Source organism: Pleurodeles waltl, chromosome 8 (assembly GCF_031143425.1).
Source record: "Pleurodeles waltl isolate 20211129_DDA chromosome 8, aPleWal1.hap1.20221129, whole genome shotgun sequence".
NCBI classification, from domain to species: domain Eukaryota; kingdom Metazoa; phylum Chordata; class Amphibia; order Caudata; family Salamandridae; genus Pleurodeles; species Pleurodeles waltl.
In genome coordinates this window covers 126,240,219-126,261,733 of record NC_090447.1, presented here as the reverse complement: position 1 = coordinate 126,261,733, position 21,515 = coordinate 126,240,219, and the positions used below count along the sequence as shown (strand labels likewise).

Below are 21,515 nucleotides of genomic sequence, written 5' to 3'. Positions count from 1 at the left end.
CATTTGAATTACAAGCCCTGGGCACACACAGTGCCATTTACTAGAGATGTAGTAGTAAATCAAATATGCTTATCATGGAGAAGACAGTGTTCCCATGTTTTAGACACAGAGCATATGCACTTTAGCACTGGTCAGCAGTAAAAAAGTGTACTGAGTCCTAAAGCCAGCAAAAGCGGAGTTTAATACACAGTCAAAACAGGAGGTCAGAAAGCAAAAAAGTAGGGGGAAACCATGCCAAGCAATGCCAGGTCTAACAGTTCTGCCGAATACCATGAGATATTTAATTGTGTTGGTGGATCATCTTTCTAGGTGCGTTGAAGTTACAGGTGCTTCAAGTCTAATGTTATATTTTTTTCAAGATATTTTCATGAGGGAAGGTGTTTCAGTGAAGGCATGACTAACAATGTGGTCCAATTTGCTTCCTCTGTTAGGAAAACTATTCTAGACAAATGTGGAGTCAAGCATTTACGTACTTCATTATATAATCCACAATCCAATTTAAAAGTGGAAAGTTTCAACAAAATCCTGGTGGAGTGCCATTAAGTCTTGGTCAGGTTGTGTGGATGCCATAAGAGACTTATCATTGTCTTACCACAGTTGGGCACATTCAGCTATTTGTAAGATTACTTTTGAATTCATGAAAGAGAGCAAGGTATTCGACCATTGAACTTTTTGGATGGTAAAATCTTTGACTCATTAATGTTATGTTGTCCAAGTGTGCAATAGAGCCAAGCCTACAGGCAAGGGCTTTAATGCAGCACATAAACATGAAAAAAAAACTTGATAACGAGAGAACATTTCACATGAGTATTGTGAGTAATTGTGTTGCATAAAAGACCCTTTATTGTTAAGAAAAGGGTTGTCCAAGTTTAGACATCCAGGGTAGGTTGTGAAAGTTAGGGTCTTTGTGTTTCCATTGGTCAGCGATGGGAATATGTAATGTGTGGCCAAGATGTGTTGTTGTAAGTGATCTGATAGAGTGACTGTTAGGAATAATCTGGAGGTGCAACGTATTGATCTTGCTATTGACAATATTAACATTTCTATTAACCTAAGTCTTCTGAAATGTTGGATCGAAGATGTCTTACTAGTCAAAATCTTCCTCTGCCCATGAATTATGGTATTGGCTGTCCACAAGATGCTCGTGACGGGATTCCACAAAAGCTTTTTGGCTGAATGGTATTTTTATGGTTACATTCTTGTTTGTGTAAGAGAGATATGTGGTATCTGCTTAACCTTGCATATTGTATTACTGCCGGGCGTGTTTATGATGTGAACTCTTTCTTTTTATTGGTTGGTATACATTTTTTATTACAATGTACATTTATGATGTAAATCCCGCCGGCACTTTCTGCTGTCACCTGGGCCCTTTATGTTGCAGTCTTATTTATCTTTGCTCCTGAACAAAGGTTATTCTGTAGGAACTTTCCAGCCAAATATGCTACCACATTTCAAAGGTCTACACTATGTCACATGCCCAATCACAGAACTATCTTGTTCATCCAGTATTGAAGCAATGAAGCCACTTCCTGCTCTGTTATGACTCAACCAATGCAGAGTCTTACTGGCCTTATTTCCTTATGGGTCTATGCAGTTCCGAGTGCCAAGCCATGCCACCTGATCTATATTCAGCATGATTTACTGAAGTACAGATTTTTTATGTTCAATGTTGTAGATCACAAGCAGGGACGGGGATCTCTAAATCAGTTACCCCCTGTTGCTTGGTTGTGTTTTTTTACCTGCGATGTAACTAATAATATATGCTCGGATTATGGTGTTAAATGCCTCCCAAATCTACCCAGGAGTTTCCACCATACCAGTTTCTCTCAAAGAATGTGTTTGCAATGTTCACAATATGAATTCTAAACTCTGCATTAGTTAGCCACCATGCACTTAAACGCCACCCCTGCCTTCTCACCCTTGAACACAAGTGTACTGTCCAGTTCCATCTAGGAATGATCCGAGATGTCCTCGCAAGAATGCAGGAGCATGCCAAATTATTTAATATCGCATTTGGAACCAGGATGTCATCCAATCTGGGAGGTACCTATAGACCCCAGAATAAAATGATTAATAAAGTTCTGTGGGAAGAAACCAACAACAGGCATCCGTGATGCCTAAAGGAACTTGCCCAGTTTTGTTTACTATTGAGAAATTAACATCATTGGCTCATTCAGACAAGCAATAAGCAGACTACCTAATTTAAATCCGTGCCCAGGACCCAACCAACTGTCAGAAGTTGTGACAACCGATTGCCAGCGATGTCTAGAATGGTTGGCGTGAGCAGAGAAGTTTAAATGCTCAGTATGAATGGTGGCTTACCATTCAGTGTGCCTGATACAACACTTATCTCCCCAGCCTGTTGTGCCATATGTGTGTTGTGTGCAAAGGTCCCTGATTTCTGATCAGAATAGCTGTGCACTTAGACCCTATAATAAACCCTGCATGGAACACCTGTGAAAGGCCATCTTTATCTGTCGTAAGATAGCACTGCAGAATGGCCAAAATGGAACAGGAATCAAACACCTTCGATCAAAGACATCTAAACCAGTCTCTTCTATAACTCTAAACAGAACAGGAGTCTGACTAACCCATAAAGGCTTCCAAGGGTTGATTATTGGGTTTTTATAAGATTACCATCCAACCACAGTGCCCCCCTCATTTCCACCAGAGGCAATCCCAGGCCCCCAAAGTCTTGTAATTAAGAAATCTGGATGGTCCAAGCATTTTGCTACTCAAGCAAAAAAATGAATCAAATCTGTCGTGGTGCAGAGGGCTAGCATCTGAGCCTTCACTACACCTGGCAAGATGGTAGAGGCTTCTGTGATTCTGGATCTGTGTCTATTTTGGCCTTGAGGACACTGGTCTCCAGGCCGGGCACATTCTTCAATATCAAGGGGTCTCTAGGGGGATATTGAGTTGTTTGGTCTGACAACATGCCACTTCACAGGCTGCTTCAGGTGCATGAAAAAAAGAATGTGCGTGCCTGGAAATTGACTTTGTTTGGTGAGGTTGAGAGGATAAGGGAGGGATAATTAAGCCAGCAGATGTTTATCAGTCGATAACAAGTGTAGCCAGTTTTCCAGAAAGTGCTCTGGGCAAGACCCTTCCACGCCTTCCAGGACACTACAAATTATAACTTATTTCTGCATGTACGCCCTTCATTGTCCTCCACAATCCACAAAAGACATTTAAGCTAACCGCTAATTTTGTTTATTAATGACACCTTAGATAACTGTATGGCTTACAAGATTGTGGATGTCTCTTGTGAGAACCCATGGGCAGTCTCGGGCTGCTGTATTGATGTATGGTGTCGTTCCAGTGTTCGAGTGTGAATATTTACTCATAATACTTTGCGTAGTTGGCTAGTCGTGTTTATCCTTGAGCTTGATATCACGTCAGTTAGTATCAACAGTCACTTGCAGATCACTGGAATTATGCCTCTAGTACTAGTTTGAAGCCCTTCACAGACCCACCAGCCCTCAATGATCACTCTCTCCTTCAAGCAATCAGAAACTAGGATTAAAGGGTGATATCAGTGGGTCTGATAATTGAATCCCAGAGACATTTGAGAGACCATCTGTCGAATAGTGCTGTTCAAAGTTAAGATCTTTACTCCAGTCTGTGTCATCCATTATTGCGGACTATTCTGTCAGTCAAATAGCTTCAATGGGGTATGTTCATGTGTTTTTATGGGGAAAGGAGGGAATGCAAGGCTCTCCAGGAAGACAGCTTAGCGACTCCGGAATATAATACCACCTGGTTATATTTCTTACTTTCTATACAGCAAGGGAGACAAGTTGGGGGAAGGATGTTGTACTCTAGACAGCAACAGCACCCACAATGTTCCTTCATTTGTTCATGAAAGGATCATGGGAAACCTTGTGGGGCTGCAGTGGTGCTGGTACGATCACTGGAAAAGCATGCTACGGAGGGTGCAGTCCGTCAAACAGTCCAAGGAACCAGGCCACACCACTTGTCTATCTCTCCCAGCACAAGGCCAACTTCAAAGTCCATCCCAGAACAGCCTGCCTCAGCTGTCCTAGGCTGAGCCAGGCAGTGTAGAGAGTGAGAGAGGAGGATGGCTGGGGCAACATTACCCACTCCTGAAATCTCCACCAAGCGCCCACACTCACAAATAATCTCGGAGCTGTCACCTCAAGGTTTTACGACATGGTCCATAGCCTTCATGTCACCGCTTCAGTCTGCATCTCATGCTGGCCTTAATGCCTGATGGGCAGAGAAGCGTACGGATCCCCCAGCTCCTCTGCAACAATACCATCTCGAGTCCTGATGTCTTTGTCGACAGATGACACTTAGTGCAGCAGCAGGCGCACAGGAGGACGAGGCCACATAGATCAAACAGCACCAGTTGGCTGCACGATCACACAGTGGTCACTCGTAGCAGGAAATTGGGGTATACGTTCCTGCAGCAGCACCAGATAATGAGACTGTAGCATTGCATTAGGAGAGATTACTGTAGAGCAAAATAATTTTAATGGGTGCCTTGCAGAGTACTGCCGACTGATGCCTGCCATCTTGGATAGCCAATCACCACCCCTTCCCACCAAATGTTTATGTTTGACTTTGTGTTATTTTCCAATAGACAAAATTCTACAAATTGTAAACTTTTTCTTGGAAGTCATAGATCCGGGTCCAAGATAGCTTGAGGGTTGGTTATATGTTTTGTAAATAAAATTGTATTTTGATTGCTTCCTCCAGTTATGATTTGATGCTGACCGAATCACTCATGACTTTTGTTGCTTTTCATACGGTTTCCTTATTGTTCTCAGGGTGCTTACACATTTGTCCTTTGACTTTTGGTGTCAAAGATGATCTGTTTAGGTTATCTCATATCTGTGGGTTTATGGCAGCAACAAACCTTTGTGGTTTTTTAAAAGTTCTTTACTTGTTACTCTTATTGAGGCACGTTTGCTTATCAAGAGTGTGGTTGTCTTGTGGTATTGGGACATTGACCACATGTACGTCATTGCCTTCTTCAAAGAGGTCACAAGTGCACTATATATGTAATTTTCAATTGAGTAGTCACAGATCTGCTCCACTCAGCAAAAGGAAGAGTGATGGACACAAGCCCAGGGGTATCAAAGTCATGTTGGCCCACAGCTGGCTGCATTAGTGACTTTTTACCTTAATTATGACCACACTTAATGTCATTGTTCTACATTAATTGATTTCACAGCACAATATTTCTTAAATCACCAGTGCATTTTCACTGATATGCCTTAGAATATGTGGCATATGACTGTTTTTCTGCTGTCATTGTAAAATTTGCTAACCCCAAACCTCAGATCTTTTCATCTGTATCTGTTTGTTTCTCTTCCACTTTACCAACCACAGATAATAATTATTTTATCATATCCATTCCTTATATCCAGCCAACAAGCAAAGTCAACGAATCTGGGGACAATCCAAACTTTTTCAATGTTTCTACATTCCTAACAGTCTCTGGGCAGCTGCATTTGGAAGTAATGACTGGGTAAGAGCTTCTGTTGTTTGTTTGTATTAATTTTCTGTGTGCCTGCTATTGGTGAAGTCCTACATGGCTGTAACAACGAATTCATGTGTCCAATAATTGAAAATATACACTTACTGCTATAATGGACTTCATAGCAAGCATCTTCAGGCAGGAGGTAGACACATACCTGAGATTGGTTCCACAAATTAAAACAAATCATCAATGCAGAGTAACATTTTAGCAAGTACCCCAATACATTGGGTTCCAGAGATACAGCTCTTCAACCTGCAGGCTTATACATTTTATTTATTTGTATTTTATGTGGTCTGTACTGGCTATTTTAGGTGTCGGGCCTCTGCACACTCAATTATGTTTGATAATAGCATCCTTTGTACTACTATTTAGGCTTATGTGTTCTTTTGATGGGCACAGTAAGGTATTTGATCCTGCAAAGAAGATTTGAAAAGTGGAACACTGCTGGTGCATAATATTCAAAGCTTCTTATTGAGATATGGTTTTAGTGCACATTATGCCAGATGTTGTAGAAACCCATTTAGGCAGAAGAGGCAGTTAATCATCATCTCTGAAACAGTGCTTTAACATTTGTAAGACTGCAGATATAAAATTTCCGCAACATGAGAAATTCTAAGACCATCAATAGAATTAGATTTTTATATTTGTTGTTGAAACATTTATTTGTCAAGTGAAAGTATGTAGCATACACCATGAGCAGATAGCGGTATCACGGTCACCATAATGGATATGCTTCTTGAGCAAATAAGCAACACTTTGCATCTTCTTCCTTTGTGATGTGAAAATTAAGCTTGAAATGGTTCAGAGGGGAGTTTGCTAAGAGAACTGGAAATAAAGGAGTTTAAATCATGCACACAAATGATGCATGTTTTAGATGACATCTTTCATTGTTGACACTTGGAGGATCACTTATTGGATTTGCTTAGTGATGCTACATATCATAGCAGCTTAAAACATGTAGCCTTGAACAGTATCTGGGGTATATCTAATGAAGAGGGTGCTGTGCTTATTTCTTTGTTAACATGTATATTAGTACTGAAATAGGACTTTGCACCCTAATTCGGGAAATAAATATACTTTCTGTATGTATAGACCTTGGGTTGAGGAGCGAAGCACTGGGATGAGCAGCTGTGAAATTGTTCACAAAAAGATGCTTGGTATATATGTTCTAGCACAAAGTAGTGTATTCGTGAACAAGAGTCATATTATTGTACTCACATAAACCCCGATAAGTGACCCTAGACCATATCTGTAGGAAATTAGCATCCTTTGTGTGGTGCACCCCCAGATTTGTTCCCTGTCCCTGTCTGTTTGTGCTATAAAACTCTGTGCAGTCAACCCCTGCTAGTAAAGTGCATGTGCCCCCCATTTTAACACGGTCATATTGCCATAGCCCTAATTAGCATATTTAACATAACTATAAGTCCCTAGTATATGGTACAAGGTGTACCCATGTCCTGTAAACTAAATGCTACCAGTGGCATCCACTGCAGTAGCAGGGCAAACATGGCTCTAGGCCTACCTAACTGACTAGAACACTATATTTCTACCTGTCAATATAAACCCCTTTGACATGACTGAATGTTCTTTTGAAATATTAAGTCATCCCTCTGTAGGCTTTGTAGCTCATACAAGAGGGTGCATTACATTTAAATACAGGATATGAGGAGAGTTAATGTTAAACATGTTCTTACAATGACTGCCAACTAAAAGATATTTTCTCTGTAGCAAGGCTGTCTGTTGCATAGAGAAACACCAGGATACACTATTCAATTTAGTAAAACAATATTTGGTACGAAACATCTAGATATTCAATTCCAGAACTCTTTGTTAAATGCATTAAAAGCAATATTCACTGGTGACGTTGGAAATTTAATTAAGGAAAACTTACTTTTAGAAAGTTATATTTCCCCTACCTGAAGCCTCTGGGGACTAATTTATATTATCCTCTAGCTGCAGCCCTTTGAGTGCCTAAGCCCAGGATAAGGTATGTAAACATCTCCCAGAGCAGACATGAAGGCCTGGGTGTGGGGAGGTGTTTTTGTTACAATGGGAGAATGACTATTTAGGTAGGATCCTGGACATTAACTAAATTTACTTCAAAGCCACCACCCCTTTTACAGGCAGATGACACCTGGACAGTCCCCTTGTTTTGTTCTCTCAGTCAGGCAGACACTAATCCCAGTGGGGAGCTGCCGCTAGAAGTGGTTTGGAGTGACCACAGAGGAGGAGTTGCTCATCACTGTGGCCTCACTTCTGGGTGGGCACGCAGGCTTTGTACAAGAGGAGAAGGACTTCAACATCTTAGATTTAGGCACAGAGGGGGGCTATGAGATTGTTTGCAGTAGGACAAACCCAAAATGCTACAAACGTGATTAAGGTAACCCCTGGAACTTCTACTCCATTGGTTAGGGAGGAGACAGCCCACCCACAAGCTAGTGTCTGATAAAGAGTTGGTATCTCCCGTACCCTTCTCAGAAAACTACTTGACCTGAGGAAGGTCGGAGCGGAATAAACCTGCTGTCTGAGACATGAGTGCAGCCCTGAAGGACTAGACCTGCTGCATCTTGTACCCAGGACAACAAAGTGGACTACAAGGGGCACAAGGCTGCCATCCTGTTTTATGCTATATGTGCCAACAAGGTATAGGCAGCCTTTCTTGAAAATTCCTAACTAACAAGCTCCAATTGGTCCTGACCTGGACCCTGCTGGTGACCTCTGCTGGAGTGAGTCATGACCCCTAAGTGCTGTTCCTCAGGTCCCGGAGCCCTTGGCTGTGTCTAGCTGGAACTCTCCTACCGCTCCAGAAATCTGTCAATTAGAAATATTTGGCCTCAAAGACCTCAGTAGGACTGGGTCAAACCAAGCAAGCTGATCCAAATGAGATGCTTTGCTGCTGGGCTGAAGATTTAGGTTTTGCTCGTTGTGTGCTTTTTTGCTCTCAAACCTTGTGGTGCGGTTTTCGGCGACAGCTGCATTGCCTCACTGAAGACTTTGGTCTTGAATTTTTTCAGCCTACGCCCCAAGGTAAATCCTCTGACTGGGTGAAACCTGGTCAAACCTCTATATCTTACCCACCCTTGGGGTTGGCCTCAAATCACACCTAGATTCCTAGATTCTCATCTTTTGCAACCAGTTAACAATTGTTAGAAAAGAAAGCTTTTTGGTGCTATTTTTATGTAAATCTTTAAAAATGAAAATCTTTTATTCCCTTTTTCTAATTCAGTATGGTATTTTTATTGTGTCGTTTTTTTACTATATTGCTGTTTTGGTACTGCTTGTATGCTGTGCACATTGCCCTACATTAATCCTGTCTGCTCTGTGCCATAGTTACCAGGGTTCAGCTAAGGTTAATTTAGTGACTTTAGTACTTTACCTTGAAAAGGATTGTTTTTTTTTTCTTGCTGGGGGTAGTTACACTCCTCAACTAATAACCTAATTTCTTTCATTATCCAAATGAACAAGTATCTTAACTCATACACTGCCTCTCAGGATTACGATTGTTGTTGACTATTGTGTATGGTAGGGTGTAGCAAATCAAGCAACATTAGTATTATTATAATGTTTCATTAGAATATCATTCGATCAGTAATTTCTAAAGCACGGCCAATCACCCGTAGGGTCTCGTGGCGCTGTTTGCGGTGTGCAATTAGTATTTCAATTTCAGAGCAGTAGTGTACTTAGCGGTTTTTAACCTGTAGTTTAAGGACCTTCTGGGGGTCCGCAATGAAAATTAAATATTAACAGATTAATAAATTATGTTTGCATAAAAAAAGTAACTTGAAACATTTGAAACGCTTTAATTTTAAATTGGAGATCTGTCATTAGCTTTATTTTCATTCTCAACAAGTTAAATCTGTTAGTTAAGGACCTGGGTTTGAGTAATATTACAATGGACTAGAATATCCGACTAAACGGGGAAGACAAAAAGGGGGCACTCGCGGAGCAGGGATCCACTCCAAGTGTTTGCAGAATGACTGGGCGTTGCCCAGAAACAAAGTAAGCTGGTCGATTTTCCTGCTTTTCCATGGCACCAGGTAGCGCTACTGGAGCATAGGTAGAAGTGACAAAACCGGTCAAGGAAAGTACCATATGCTGCTGGTGACATTAGTTCTCAGTTTATAGATGCCAAAGATGAGGAATCTAGAGCTGTTGAGTTTTTTTCACTTCAAATTGGTAGTTTGTATTGTCCAAAGCATTCTGGCCTTTAAGCCTTACCTTAGTTTCAGATGCCAGATTTCCAGTATTGATCTGCATTTTAGTGCTGGTGGTGCCTTGGGTCTAACCATGACTTTGCCTAAGTTTTGTTTGTTCCCTCGTGCAAACAAAGGCTGTAAGAGCAGTGGAGGCTAAGTGTTACATGGCCTAGCATAAGTAGTCTCATTTGAAATCAAAATCTTGCTCTCTCATCTGAAGGGAACACCCCCATAAAAATGGTGGCAGCCCAATAGAAAAAACAGGTGTGTTTTTGTCCCCTTCGCTTCACGGTGAATGTAACCTGATGCAGGCATGAGCCCATTAATTCTAACTCATCTCAGTGGACCCATTTTGCTGAAATTGGCATCAGTCTCAGAAATGTTTCCTCTCCTCTGGTACTACAGCAGAGCAGCTTGTTTCGTCAAAACGTCATGTTGGTTATTTTTGACAAAATAAAGTAATTCTTTTTTCCCATGAGAGTTTCTGCTGTATCTGCAGTTTCCTCTATGCTGTAGGACCCATCTCAAAGTTGGTGGCTTCCGCCATTAGCACATCCTGCCCTGAGACACACCCTCCATCGCCTCCTTCAATGTTGTCTACATTTTTCTTTCCATTGTGTCTTACTTCTTTGATCACTTCCATATTTGCGACTCCTGGTTCTGCACCTTCAAAGTCCGATTCGGCATCAGGGCTCTAAAGCAGAGACTGGAATCATTCATTCTGCCTACTCCAGTGGGCCATCCTATCAGAAAGACTGCAAATGAGAGGTCTGAAGACTGTCTCAGGGAAGAGCAGTCTGCGATAACGGAGGTCACCAGACCAGAGGCCCTTAGAAAATTACGTATCCTTTTTGTATCAAATTAAGATGCCCGTTGATGGGGTATCCTGCAGATGATGACTAAAGCCAAGCTTTCAGCATACGGCTTCTTTTGGATTTCCAAATAGCAGAGTCTGAATATTGCTCCAGGATGCTATTTCCTGCCAATCAAGGCGTGCGGTCGGTGAAGCAGTCCCCATATGACTGTCTTTGTAAGACAACCAAGATACTGTGATTGGCATTCCACACAATTCCAGCCATATCCAACTTCTTGTACATATTTTTACAACTAAGCAGGACTCTCTATTGCCCTTAAAGAGGGCCCTTCCAAATACCATTAATGTGGCATGGGACAGAGGACAATCTACCCAGTGGTGAGTTGACAAGCTTTGAGCAAATGAAAGCCAGCACCATCTTATAGAGGTTTCTTCTCCTGGTGCCTAATTTGTAGAGCCACGGAATTTTCAGGAGATGTCCAGGTAAGGCTAATCATTACGATTTGTGATGGATTCCACCGTTTTGGGAAGGCTTTGTAAACAATGCAGCTGATTTTGAAGATGGTGCAGGCCGGCAAGGAGAAGTGCTATTACTCCTAACAGTCATTGGCTGACCCTTGCATTTGTATCGTCAAAGAACACGCTGGAAATATTGTCTGAGTGGGACAAGTGCTGCTTAATGTATACTGCGTTTGAGACTGCTTATGAAAGTTTTTGGGGAAAAAAGTGGATAGCTCCTTAGAGTGATTTGAACAGAGCAGAGCCACAACTCAGGCTGCTGGTTTGGCCTCATCAGCTAGAAACTTTCAGAAGCAGTCTCAAACGTGGTATACATTAAGCAGCACTTGTCCCACTCAGGCAATATTTCCAGCGTGTTCTTTGACAATAGAGACAAGGGTCAGGCAATGGCTGTTAGCGGCATTAGCAATTCTCCTCCTTCCCGGCCCACACCATCTTCAAAATCAGCTGCATTGTTTACAAAGCCTTCACAACCATCACCCACCCATATCTTGCACACAAGCTCACTATCTCTTGTGGTTCTCCGCACACTCACAGCCAGGGCACCATAAGGTTGGAGGCTCAGAAGTGTACAAAGGAAAAAACACAAGCTAATAGGCCTTTTTCCTTCTGCACCCAGGAGCAGGAACAACATCTCTGTATCCATCAGGTCCGCCCCAACACTGCTCCGATTTAGGAAACTGTTGAAGAATCGCCTCTTTAAAGAACACTAAATAACAATGCATTAACCATCCACAACTCAGCTTCCTCTCCTATTATGTGTTGACTTTGCTTGGGTTTGACCATTTACAGTGGTCCTCTGCCTTTTTGCTAGGTTTCTGCTTTTGAAATACCATATGCATGCATACATACATAAATGCATACATGTTTTGGAGGAGTTATGGGGTTAAAGTATTTTATTCACACTTGTAGGAAATGGGCAAAAACCACATAGATGTTCCTGCTGGTCAGGAAACAGAGGTAATGGGTCCACCTAATTGTGACTAAGCAATTAATAGTTGAAAATTGGTCCTGTTTATTTAGCATTTGCAACACTATTGGATCTGAAGGCAAGACACTGGACCATATACACTCTGGGAAGTGAAACCGAATGTGTATTTCTGGTTAGAGTAAATGGGCTGTAAACGAAAATCATTGTGGTTTATTGTTGTGTTTACGCAATTTCAAGGCTTTCGGCGGGGTCTACCATTGAGGCAAAAATAAGCTACATGTAGTTTTTAGGTTCTAAAAGAATTGTGTAGGGGATCAATGAAGGGGAAAATGTTGGTTATGATATTGTCCGGCAATATCTATATATTTATAGACAGCTATTATGAATAGATTTAAATTACTTGATAATTCTTTCTCCTATCACACTCAGACTGACAGTGGTGAGGCAGCCCCTTGTTGTATAAACTTGAATCAGAAGGTGTTTAGTTGTGCACTTTTTGACCATGGCTCATGCAAGTAAAATGATTTCTATCCACATGGTAAAATCTAGCCGAGAGAGATCCAGAGAGCGAAAGAAGTTGAGAGAGGGAACCAAAAAGCAAAAAAGAACATTGAAGAGAGAGTTAGAACTACAGCATGGATGAGAAGGAAAGAGAAAGATGCCGTTTGCAGCCATCCCAAAATACAGCACTTGTGTGTCTCAGTGATGCTTAGTTAAGAGTTGATTTAGGTTTTGAAGGAGGCTATGCAGGAAACTGATACTGGTAGGTTGAACCTTAGTTTCCATGTAAAATGACCCTAAGTAAGGAAGACTTCCTTTTTTTAAATTTTTTTCCTAGTGCCATGCGTGTGTTCTTTATACTACGGTGTGCTGCATAGGTGTTTCCAAATAAATGACTTAAATTATAAAGGTCACCAGGCGTACCGCACTGCTATCAGAGATTTTTGTGTAGATAGATTTGTTTGCATTTTTTAGATCTGGCTTGACAGCATAGCTCATTTTGCAAGTAGACGGAATGTTGCCAATTCTTTAAAATGTGCATGGAGTGGGCTTTGGCTGCACCTAGAGGGGTATTACTCTCTCACCTCAGGCTGTTGGTGGCTTGATATATCAATGCTCCTTCAACCGAATGCTTGCATTGCATTGCATAAGGCAGAGGATGTGGAGTAATGTCCAAAGCTACCGACGTTGGAGCTGAGGATGGGGGTTCGAGTCTCTAAATTGGCTCAACAGCTTGTGATTCTGGACAGATCACCTAATCTCCCAGTGCCTATGGACAGTGCCTGGATACCTTTGCGGGTGATAAGACATGCTATACAAATCTGAGTATTTTTTTTTTTTTTTTTTTTTTATAGGGGATTATTTCAGGTTAGATAAGTACACTCAATTACAAGGCACGTAATGCACAGGAAATCCCAACTTTTATAGCATTTCACCTTTTTACTTAAGTAGCTTTTTTTAAAAATATTTTTGGCAGGACTCTAGTGCAACCCATTACCTTTTATCACCACCACCACACCAGTATTACCCACATCACTAGTAAGACCACTATTACCACCATCACCACCATTCCATAACTACAGCACTATTAACACCACCTCTACCAGCACCACCAGTACTACCAACACCGCTGCCTTTGTGCATAATCTGTGTTTTCACGCTTTGCCATATGAAAGCAGGCCTACTGGCTTTGCCTATGTTTTTTAGCTTGCGGGCACCCTTTCAGTTGGTTCTATTAGCTTGATTTTGGATTGTAATTAATTGATAATGGATTTAGGAGGACAGTGTGTCTGATTTGAGGTGATGTTTCTTTTCAATAGGAGCCTGTACAACAGCAGGCGTTCCTCACTGTTTCAAAGTGCCATTCCTTGATCTTAACTTGGACATATTGGGATGTATCAAATTACTGGTCGCCCTCGTCCAAGCCTCCTTGGGGAATATATCTTCTATACGAACACCCCCCCTAGGAAGATTAGCAAGGGGTCCTCTGCTCATAAAGGACATTTAAATCTTTGCTAAATATAATACGTTTTGGAGGGTTCACTCAATACGAAGCAGTGCCCTTTGGTTGAGCACCATTTCCAACAAATGTGTGTGGTTTCTCTGGAAGCTCAGCCCACTCCTTGAGTTCCAGAGGAACAATGGCTTGAAGACGATTTAATGGATTTGTTTTGAGGACTTGACACCTTGGTACATATGATTCTCCAAGACCAATCCGGAATTACTCATGTAATCCCACTCTCCATCCCCTTGTGCTATTTTGTTTTTTAAATCGGTAGGAATGCATCCTTATTCCAAGGTATCTAGAGGTCAGAAATAGTTCGAGGACACTTATGGCCTGATTATAACATACTCGTTAAAGCGGTCCCAGGTATCCCAATAACAAGTGTTGCAACGTTTATCCCACCCGGTAGTTACCAGATGCAAAAAAGTTCAGACCCTCTGCTTTTAGTGCTCAAGCATCAAAATCTGCATGTTTTTCCCAAAAAGTCGCAAGTGCCGGATTTTTGGGGTGCAATAATTATCACATCCGACAGGATCAATTGTAATCGTTCTCTTGGTGAAAAACATTACATTTTCAACCTCCCAGAAAACCATCGGATTTTTTTGGGGGGGGTTTTCTGGGAGGTCTAGGCGAGATCCTTTTGAGACTGCCTTAAAGATGAGATGACTTCATATTTACAGTTCTTTACGAATAGGTGTACACATTGGTTTATTTTTTTTTTATTCACATTCGTGATGCTCCAGGGACGCCACCAGGCCTGTGGATGACCTCAGCTGTACACTCAAGTCATGATGGATCTTTAGTTGTGATAAAGGACTAAGTGAATTTTCTGTGATTAGGTTTGTCCATAATTAGATCACGGACTCTATGAAAAGAAAGTGGCGTGCCTGTTTTTATTAAAACTAATACTGAATGGACTCCTACTCTGTGATTGGCTGCTGATTTGAATGCTAATCGATTTACGAGACGCTGACTAGCAGATGGCTGTCTCTTCAAGTACAATTTAAAGAAGTGAAATTTTTCGTCTTGGAAAAGCACTTTGTTGATTAGTGTGTTGCTGATAACACAACGCACTTCCGCCTTCAGGCCAACGTTCTGGAGACTGCTATCGATCTATCGTTGGTTTGATCTTCTAATGCAGACGTGGACGGCTGCGTCACTGCTACGTGCACCGCCTCCTAGCACGCGGCCACCGCAGGCCCATCTGCACGAGGCTTGGCTCGGTACCAGCATGGTGATACCTTAAGTAGAGCCTGTACAGTAAATTTAAGCAGCAAAAAAAAAAAAAAAGGATATAAAAGTAGAATATTTGTAAGAATTTCCTTTAGTCGCAGGAGGTGTCCCTAACATCACTGTTGGAAATGGCCTTTTCTGCAGGGTTATCCCCAAACGTTTTGCCTTCCTCCCAGAGGTGTAGGAGACAATACATTTCTGGGAGGGACAGGGACAGCCTCGGGGACCTTTCAATCGATCCTATACATATCACTCGTTGTTTGCGAACTGCAGGCTCCGATTAATGTATACTATCATATATGTTGGAAGTGAATTAGGGAGAACGGAAGGCATGTTGTCACAGTCTGAAAGTATCTTTTATTGTTATTTACATTCACAAAGTAATTAGCTCAAATGTGAAAATAACATGTTGATTAACCTTGCATCTTCGCGAACCAAGCAAATAAAGGTAGGAGGGTAAAAAGGAAGAACATACCCTTTGTGCCCCACACCCATCATGCTGCTCACCTCTTGTAAGTTGGAACTGCACTGGAGGTATCAAAAGCGATTAGGTATAATAGGTGTAAACTATGCTTAGAAACCATAGTTCTAATAACACTGCTACTCCTGTGTGTGATCTTGGGCAACTCAGCTCCACATCAGTCATAACTGGAAGCATTTCAACTGAAGAAGCTCTTGGAGTTAGGGCTATATAAACATGGGATTCTTTAATCCCTGTGTAAACTGCAGTCACTAATTTCTTCAGAATCGGCTATTTGTGATGTACTGAGTCACTGAAAATAAAGAAAAGATATTCACTGATTATAAAGAAAAGACATCTGAAAATGACTATGATAAGGTTATTTCAGTCGAGTTCTGACATTACAGTTCCTTCTGCCAGAGCCAGCAGCCAAGGTGAGAGGCAGATCAGGTCACAGAGCATAATTAACACAGCTTTTTAAAGCAATAAATGGAATGTTGCCTTTATTTCTTCTGCTCTATTTTAATAGCTTGCAGTGACAGAAGCTATACACTAAGGTTTTAAGTGGTTTGTGGGAAAGTTGGTGGTGTGACCATGTATTATATGGGGTAAAATACCCTCTGTGTACATAAGGATATTGCAAGTCGCCTCGAAGTTCATACCTTTTAAACAAGCATTGGCAAAGCCAATAGGTCGCGCCTATGCAAGGTCTATTGCCTTTGCCAATATGTTTTAGCCATGCTGTACACTAGTAAGACTACTATTGTGCATAGCTAAAAGTTCATGGCGTAAAGGAGAATGATGTGTCATTGATTGATGTGTCATGGAGTAAGTGGAGTGTCCTAGAATGTAGTACTAAACTAGCGCTAAAGGAACAGAAGTCCCTTGAGTAAAATGCAACACCACTCCAATAAGCAATGATATTAAAGTAGTATCCAAATGGAAGATTTCATGCATTTATTCAATCAAAATATAAAAGATCAAATGTAGTTGGAAAACATCAACAGGAGAAAGAGAGAGACTTCAGTATTCGGGCATTACACAAGTTATCTGGATGCCCCAATGTCACCAATGACAAGAAAAATGTAAAAAGTAACCCGTATAGCACAGTGGTTAGCATCCACAATAATGATTTACAAGCTTGCATACACCAACGTTTGCATGAATGACTCAAATAGTGAATCAAGAAGTCATTAGCTCATAATACCTATGCTTATGCCAAGTTATATACAATATCACAAATTCAAGTCAAGGTACTTTGTCTGACGATGTTTCGATCCCCTAGACAAGTATCAGGATCATCCTCAGTCCTAGTTAAGCTTCAGATAAAAGGGTTACTGAGTGCTTGTAACCAGAAAGGCCAAGCTAAATCTGACTTAAGTCTCACATGAGTAAGAAGGCAATCAATGGAGATCTGAATCTCTAATCGAGTGCTAATGCCATAAAGTATTAGTAGTAGAGTGTCATACGGTGGAGTGGCAGAGTGTTGTAGAGTGAAAAGGCATAAAGAAGAGTGAAGTGACATAGAGTGAAGTAAGATAACGTGAAGTGGCATAGAGAGAGTTTGGTAGAGTGTTGTTGAGCATAGTACATTGTTGTATAGTGGAGTGGCACAGAGGGTTGTGCAGTGGCGTGGAGTGGAGTATCGTAGATTGAAGTGGCTTAGAGTGGAGTAAAGTGGAATGGAGTGGCGTATAGAGTTGTGTAGGGACTTACAGAGTGGAGAAAGTGTTAGAGTTTAATGTAATAGAGTGTCAGAGTCTAGTATCATGGAGTGTAATGTCAGAGTGAAGTGTCATAGAGTGGAGTTGAGTGGTCCAGAGTGAAGTGGTAGACTACAGTGGTGCAAAGTAGATTGGCGTAGAGTGAAGTGGTGTAAAGTGCATTGGTTTTGAGTAAAGTGGTGTAGAGTGCACTGGTTTAGAGCAGAGTGCAGGAGTGTAGAGTGGTAAAGAGGAGAGGGGCACAAAGTGGAGTGGCACATGATAGATTGCAGTGGTGCAGAGTGCAGTGGTCCATAGTGCTGTGTCATAGTGATGGGGTGCATGGTAGAGTTGAGTGGTGAAAGGTAGAGTAGACTGGTGTAGAGTGCAGTGGTGGAGTGCAGTGCTTCAGAGTAGAGTGTAGAGGCATAGAGTACATTGGTGTAGATTGCAGCAGAGTGACAAAGTTGAGCGGTGCAGAGTAGAGTGCCGTGGTGCAGAGTAGAGAGCAGTATAGTTCAGTGGCAGAGTGCAGTGTTGCAGAGCAGAGTGTCATAAAGGGCGGTGGTGTAGAGTAGAGTGGCATAGAATGCATTGGTGTAGAGTGCAGTGACGTAGAGTACAGTGGTGCAGAGTAGAATAGAGTGGCATAGAGTGCAGTGGCATAGAGTAGATTGCTGCAGAGTATAGTGTTGCAGAGTAGAGCATAGGAATGTAGAGTGCAGTAGCATAGAGTGGTGCAGAGCAGATTGGAGAGGCGCAGGGTACATTGGAATTTTGCTGGGTAGATTGGACTGGCGTAACATAGAGTGGAGTTGCATAGATTGCAGTGGCATAGAGTAGATGGTTTCAAAGTAGAGTGAAGTGGAGTGGTGTAGAGTAGATTAGAGTGCAGTGTTGCAGAAAAGAGTACAGTGGCATTGAGTGCAGTGGTGCAGGGTAGAGTGGCGTGGAGTTCAGTGGCGGAGAGTGCAATGTTGCAGATTAGAGGGTCGCAGAGTACAATGGTGTATTGTAGAGTGCATTGGCATAGAGTGCTGTGGTGCAAAGTACAGTGGCATAGAACGCAGTGGCATAGAGTGTTGTGGTGCAGAGTAGATTGGCATAGACTGCAGTGGCATAGAGTGCATTAGTTTTGAGTAAAGGGGTTGAGTGCACTGGCGTGTAGAGTGCAGGGGTGTAGTGTACATTGGTTAGAGTAGAATAGCATAGATTGCAGTGGCGTAGTGTAGAGTGGTGTGGAGTGTTACAGCATAGATTGCAGTGGCGTGAAATGCAGTGGCGCAGAGTAGCACAGAGTGGAGAAAAAGTGGTGTAGGGTGCAGTGGCATACAGTACATTGTTTGAGAATTTGTTTCTTCATTGTAGAGTGAAGAAAAGATAGAGAAAAGATAATATACTTCAATATGCTATATAAGTATGTAACAATAACAACAACATAAATAATAATGCTAGGCATAACGGCCCAAAATGAAATATGGTTTCCCTCTGTTAGCCATGCTGTAATCAAACCCTTCATTACTTAGATAGAAATCATTAGGCATAAATGTTAGAAAAAGATACTCTTCTAATAGCTAAATTGTGTAGTGTGAAAAGGTAAAATCTAAGCTCAATCCCGACTTCCCTGTTTCAACAACTGGTGTGATCTTAGGCAAATACAAATATTGTGTTTCACAGAGCCTCCCTCCTAGTCTGCAGACATCAGGCTGAGTGGGAATCTATTTCCTCTTTAAACCTTCCTCATTGTCCTGAGCTCCTCTTCAAGGCGTCCTGCAATGCTCCTCTTCAAGGTGGCAGGTGATGCAGATAGCAATCATCAAAAACTCTTTTCTCCTCCTCGCTCCCTTTGTTCTTATGTGCGCCCTTAATGCCCACAGCTGTAAACAGGACAAACAAAAAGGCAGAGGGTGTAGGGGGCCTCCTGACTCACCTTCATTCTGTTACCATCAGATTGGAGGCAGGTCAATGCAGGGCTATTATAAGTAGCGCTTTTGCACACTAATGGCTCTGTGAGTAATAGAAGCGAGAGGGGAAATGTATTTGTCCCCTTGATTTCCACCTATTTGGAATGTTTCATTTACCTGTACGTCCCTTGTTAAGTGGTATACCATATCCAGAATCTGTAAATTAAATGATAGTAGTGGGCCTGCAGCCCAGATTGAGCCACCCACAGAAGTAGCCTTTCAAACCTGTGACAGGCCTGCCACTGCACATTGACTTGGCAAGTCAAACTAATTGCCAAGGTCTAAACGTCCTTTGTACTACACCTAAGTCTCACCTAAAGAAGGCCCTATATAGCCCTGTGGGCAGGATGCTGTGTAGGTAAAAAGTAGGACATGTACTTAAAGGTTTTACAAGTCCTAGTAGTAACAAACAGCCGATTTCTTTTTCACCACTGTGAGGGCTGCTCCTCTCATAGGCTCATAGGTTAGCATTGGAATTCCCTTATATATGTCTAAGTGGTAATTTCTGATCTGTAAAGAGTAGCATCCTCGTTTTGCTATGTTTGGATTGGTGGTGGGAAATCCTGCTTACTGGTGGATTTTACATTACTATTTTAGAAATGCTACTTTTAGAAAGTGGTCATTTCTCTGTGCGTATAACTCTAGTGTTTTGCAGCCTCACTCCAATCCACGTTCAAGGCAGAGTGGCAGCTACACTTTGTGCATACTTCCCAGACAGCCACATTACAGGAGGGGCTAGGTGTGACAAGAGGCATCTGCATCTATCTGCATACTGATAGTATTCCTGTGCTGGGAAAGGGAGGGGTCGTTCACACCTTACATGTCAATAGGCTGTGTCCTGCCCTCACACAATAAGCTGATTACCCTCTACTGATGTCCGGAGACAGGACTGGGTCGGGAGGGGGATATGTTTCACTTGAAAGGGTTCCTTTGAGGTCACCCTTGAACAAAGACATTTTTTAGTGTAAGTACCGCGGCCCTGACCCCATAATTTGGAGAGAGCACTTTTGGGACTGGGACTAAACCTCTGTCAGAAGGACTGCTAAACTGCACAAAAGGACTCATCTGGATTGCTCTTCTGTTGTTGCCTTGCTGTCTGCTGTGTGGCTTAAAGGACTCCCTGGATTGCATTTTGGTGTGTTGCCCTGATGCCAGCTGCTCCTTGACTTGGACCTCATTGGCACTGCTGGACTGTCCAGAGGAACTGCTACTATTTGCTTTAGTGAGCTGGCCTACTGCCCCTCTAGTACCCCCTTCTAGGTGTTCTCCAAAGGCTTGGTGGCCTGCCCTGTGTATTTCCAATTAGCATGTGGGGTGTACTGACTTCAGCCCCTTGCCTTTCTTGTCCATAACAGCACGTGGTGAGTGCTTCGTTTACCCCAGAGTATGTGAGGAGTGCCTTATTTCACTTTGAGTGCACAGGAAATGAGGGATTAGGCTCATAGCACTAGTTGATTGCTTAATCTCTCCCTCCAGTGCGGGTGAAGGGCTTCCGTAGTCCTACTGGTGGCCCGTCACAAGGAGACTGGCTGGTGCACCCAACCACAGAGAGAAAATCCTCCACGAGCACCCCAGAGTGTTGTGGGCTTCTTGCTTGCGCCAGGAAGGCAGCGCTTACACTTACCCAGTGTGCAGGATACAAGAGAATTTGTCACCCCGTGTCCCGCTCCCGAGGCACGTCACCATACCAGCCATCAAGACTCGGCCGACGTGACCGAGGTAGCCGGGAGGCTGCCCCTGAGTGTTGGGTGCACCTCTCAGTCATCGACTGGGGTTGTGGGCAGAGGCAAGCCCTGAGAGCTCACCTCTACTGTATGATCACGGGCAGTGGCCCAGCGGGCCGTCCTCTACGTGGGAAAGACCAGGAAAGGTCTTTCCCTTAAGGCTGGTGGTGTGTGCGTCCCCCCGCATGGCACACCTGGGAAAATATATCCCGTTCTTGTGGGGTGAGTCCTCAATGGAGGCCCACTCCTTAAATCATAAAAAGACGTCACTCCTGGGTGACCCAGAGGTTACCCTATTGACAGTAATAGGCATGCAGGTGCTGCTACAACCTATGTTTTTTTTTTTTAAATAAAGGAACAAGGCTCCCTTAGATAAAAGGTTTATAGATTTTAAATACCACATAGAATCACAATGAAGTCTATGGAAAACATGCAATACATCAGTATATTTATTCCA

At 42.5% G+C, this 21,515-nt stretch overlaps 1 protein-coding gene across 2 annotated transcripts in view; it reads left to right on the top strand.

Moving 5' to 3' along the window:
• The window catches only part of NARS2 (asparaginyl-tRNA synthetase 2, mitochondrial), a 402,607-nt gene that overhangs the window by 83,577 nt on the left and 297,515 nt on the right, over positions 1–21,515 (top strand). For both annotated transcript variants that reach the window (XM_069203933.1, XM_069203932.1), the window contains exon 6: positions 5,397–5,497. In XM_069203933.1, coding sequence (XP_069060034.1) covers positions 5,397–5,497 — 101 coding nt within the window. The remainder of the gene's footprint in view (positions 1–5,396; positions 5,498–21,515) is intronic.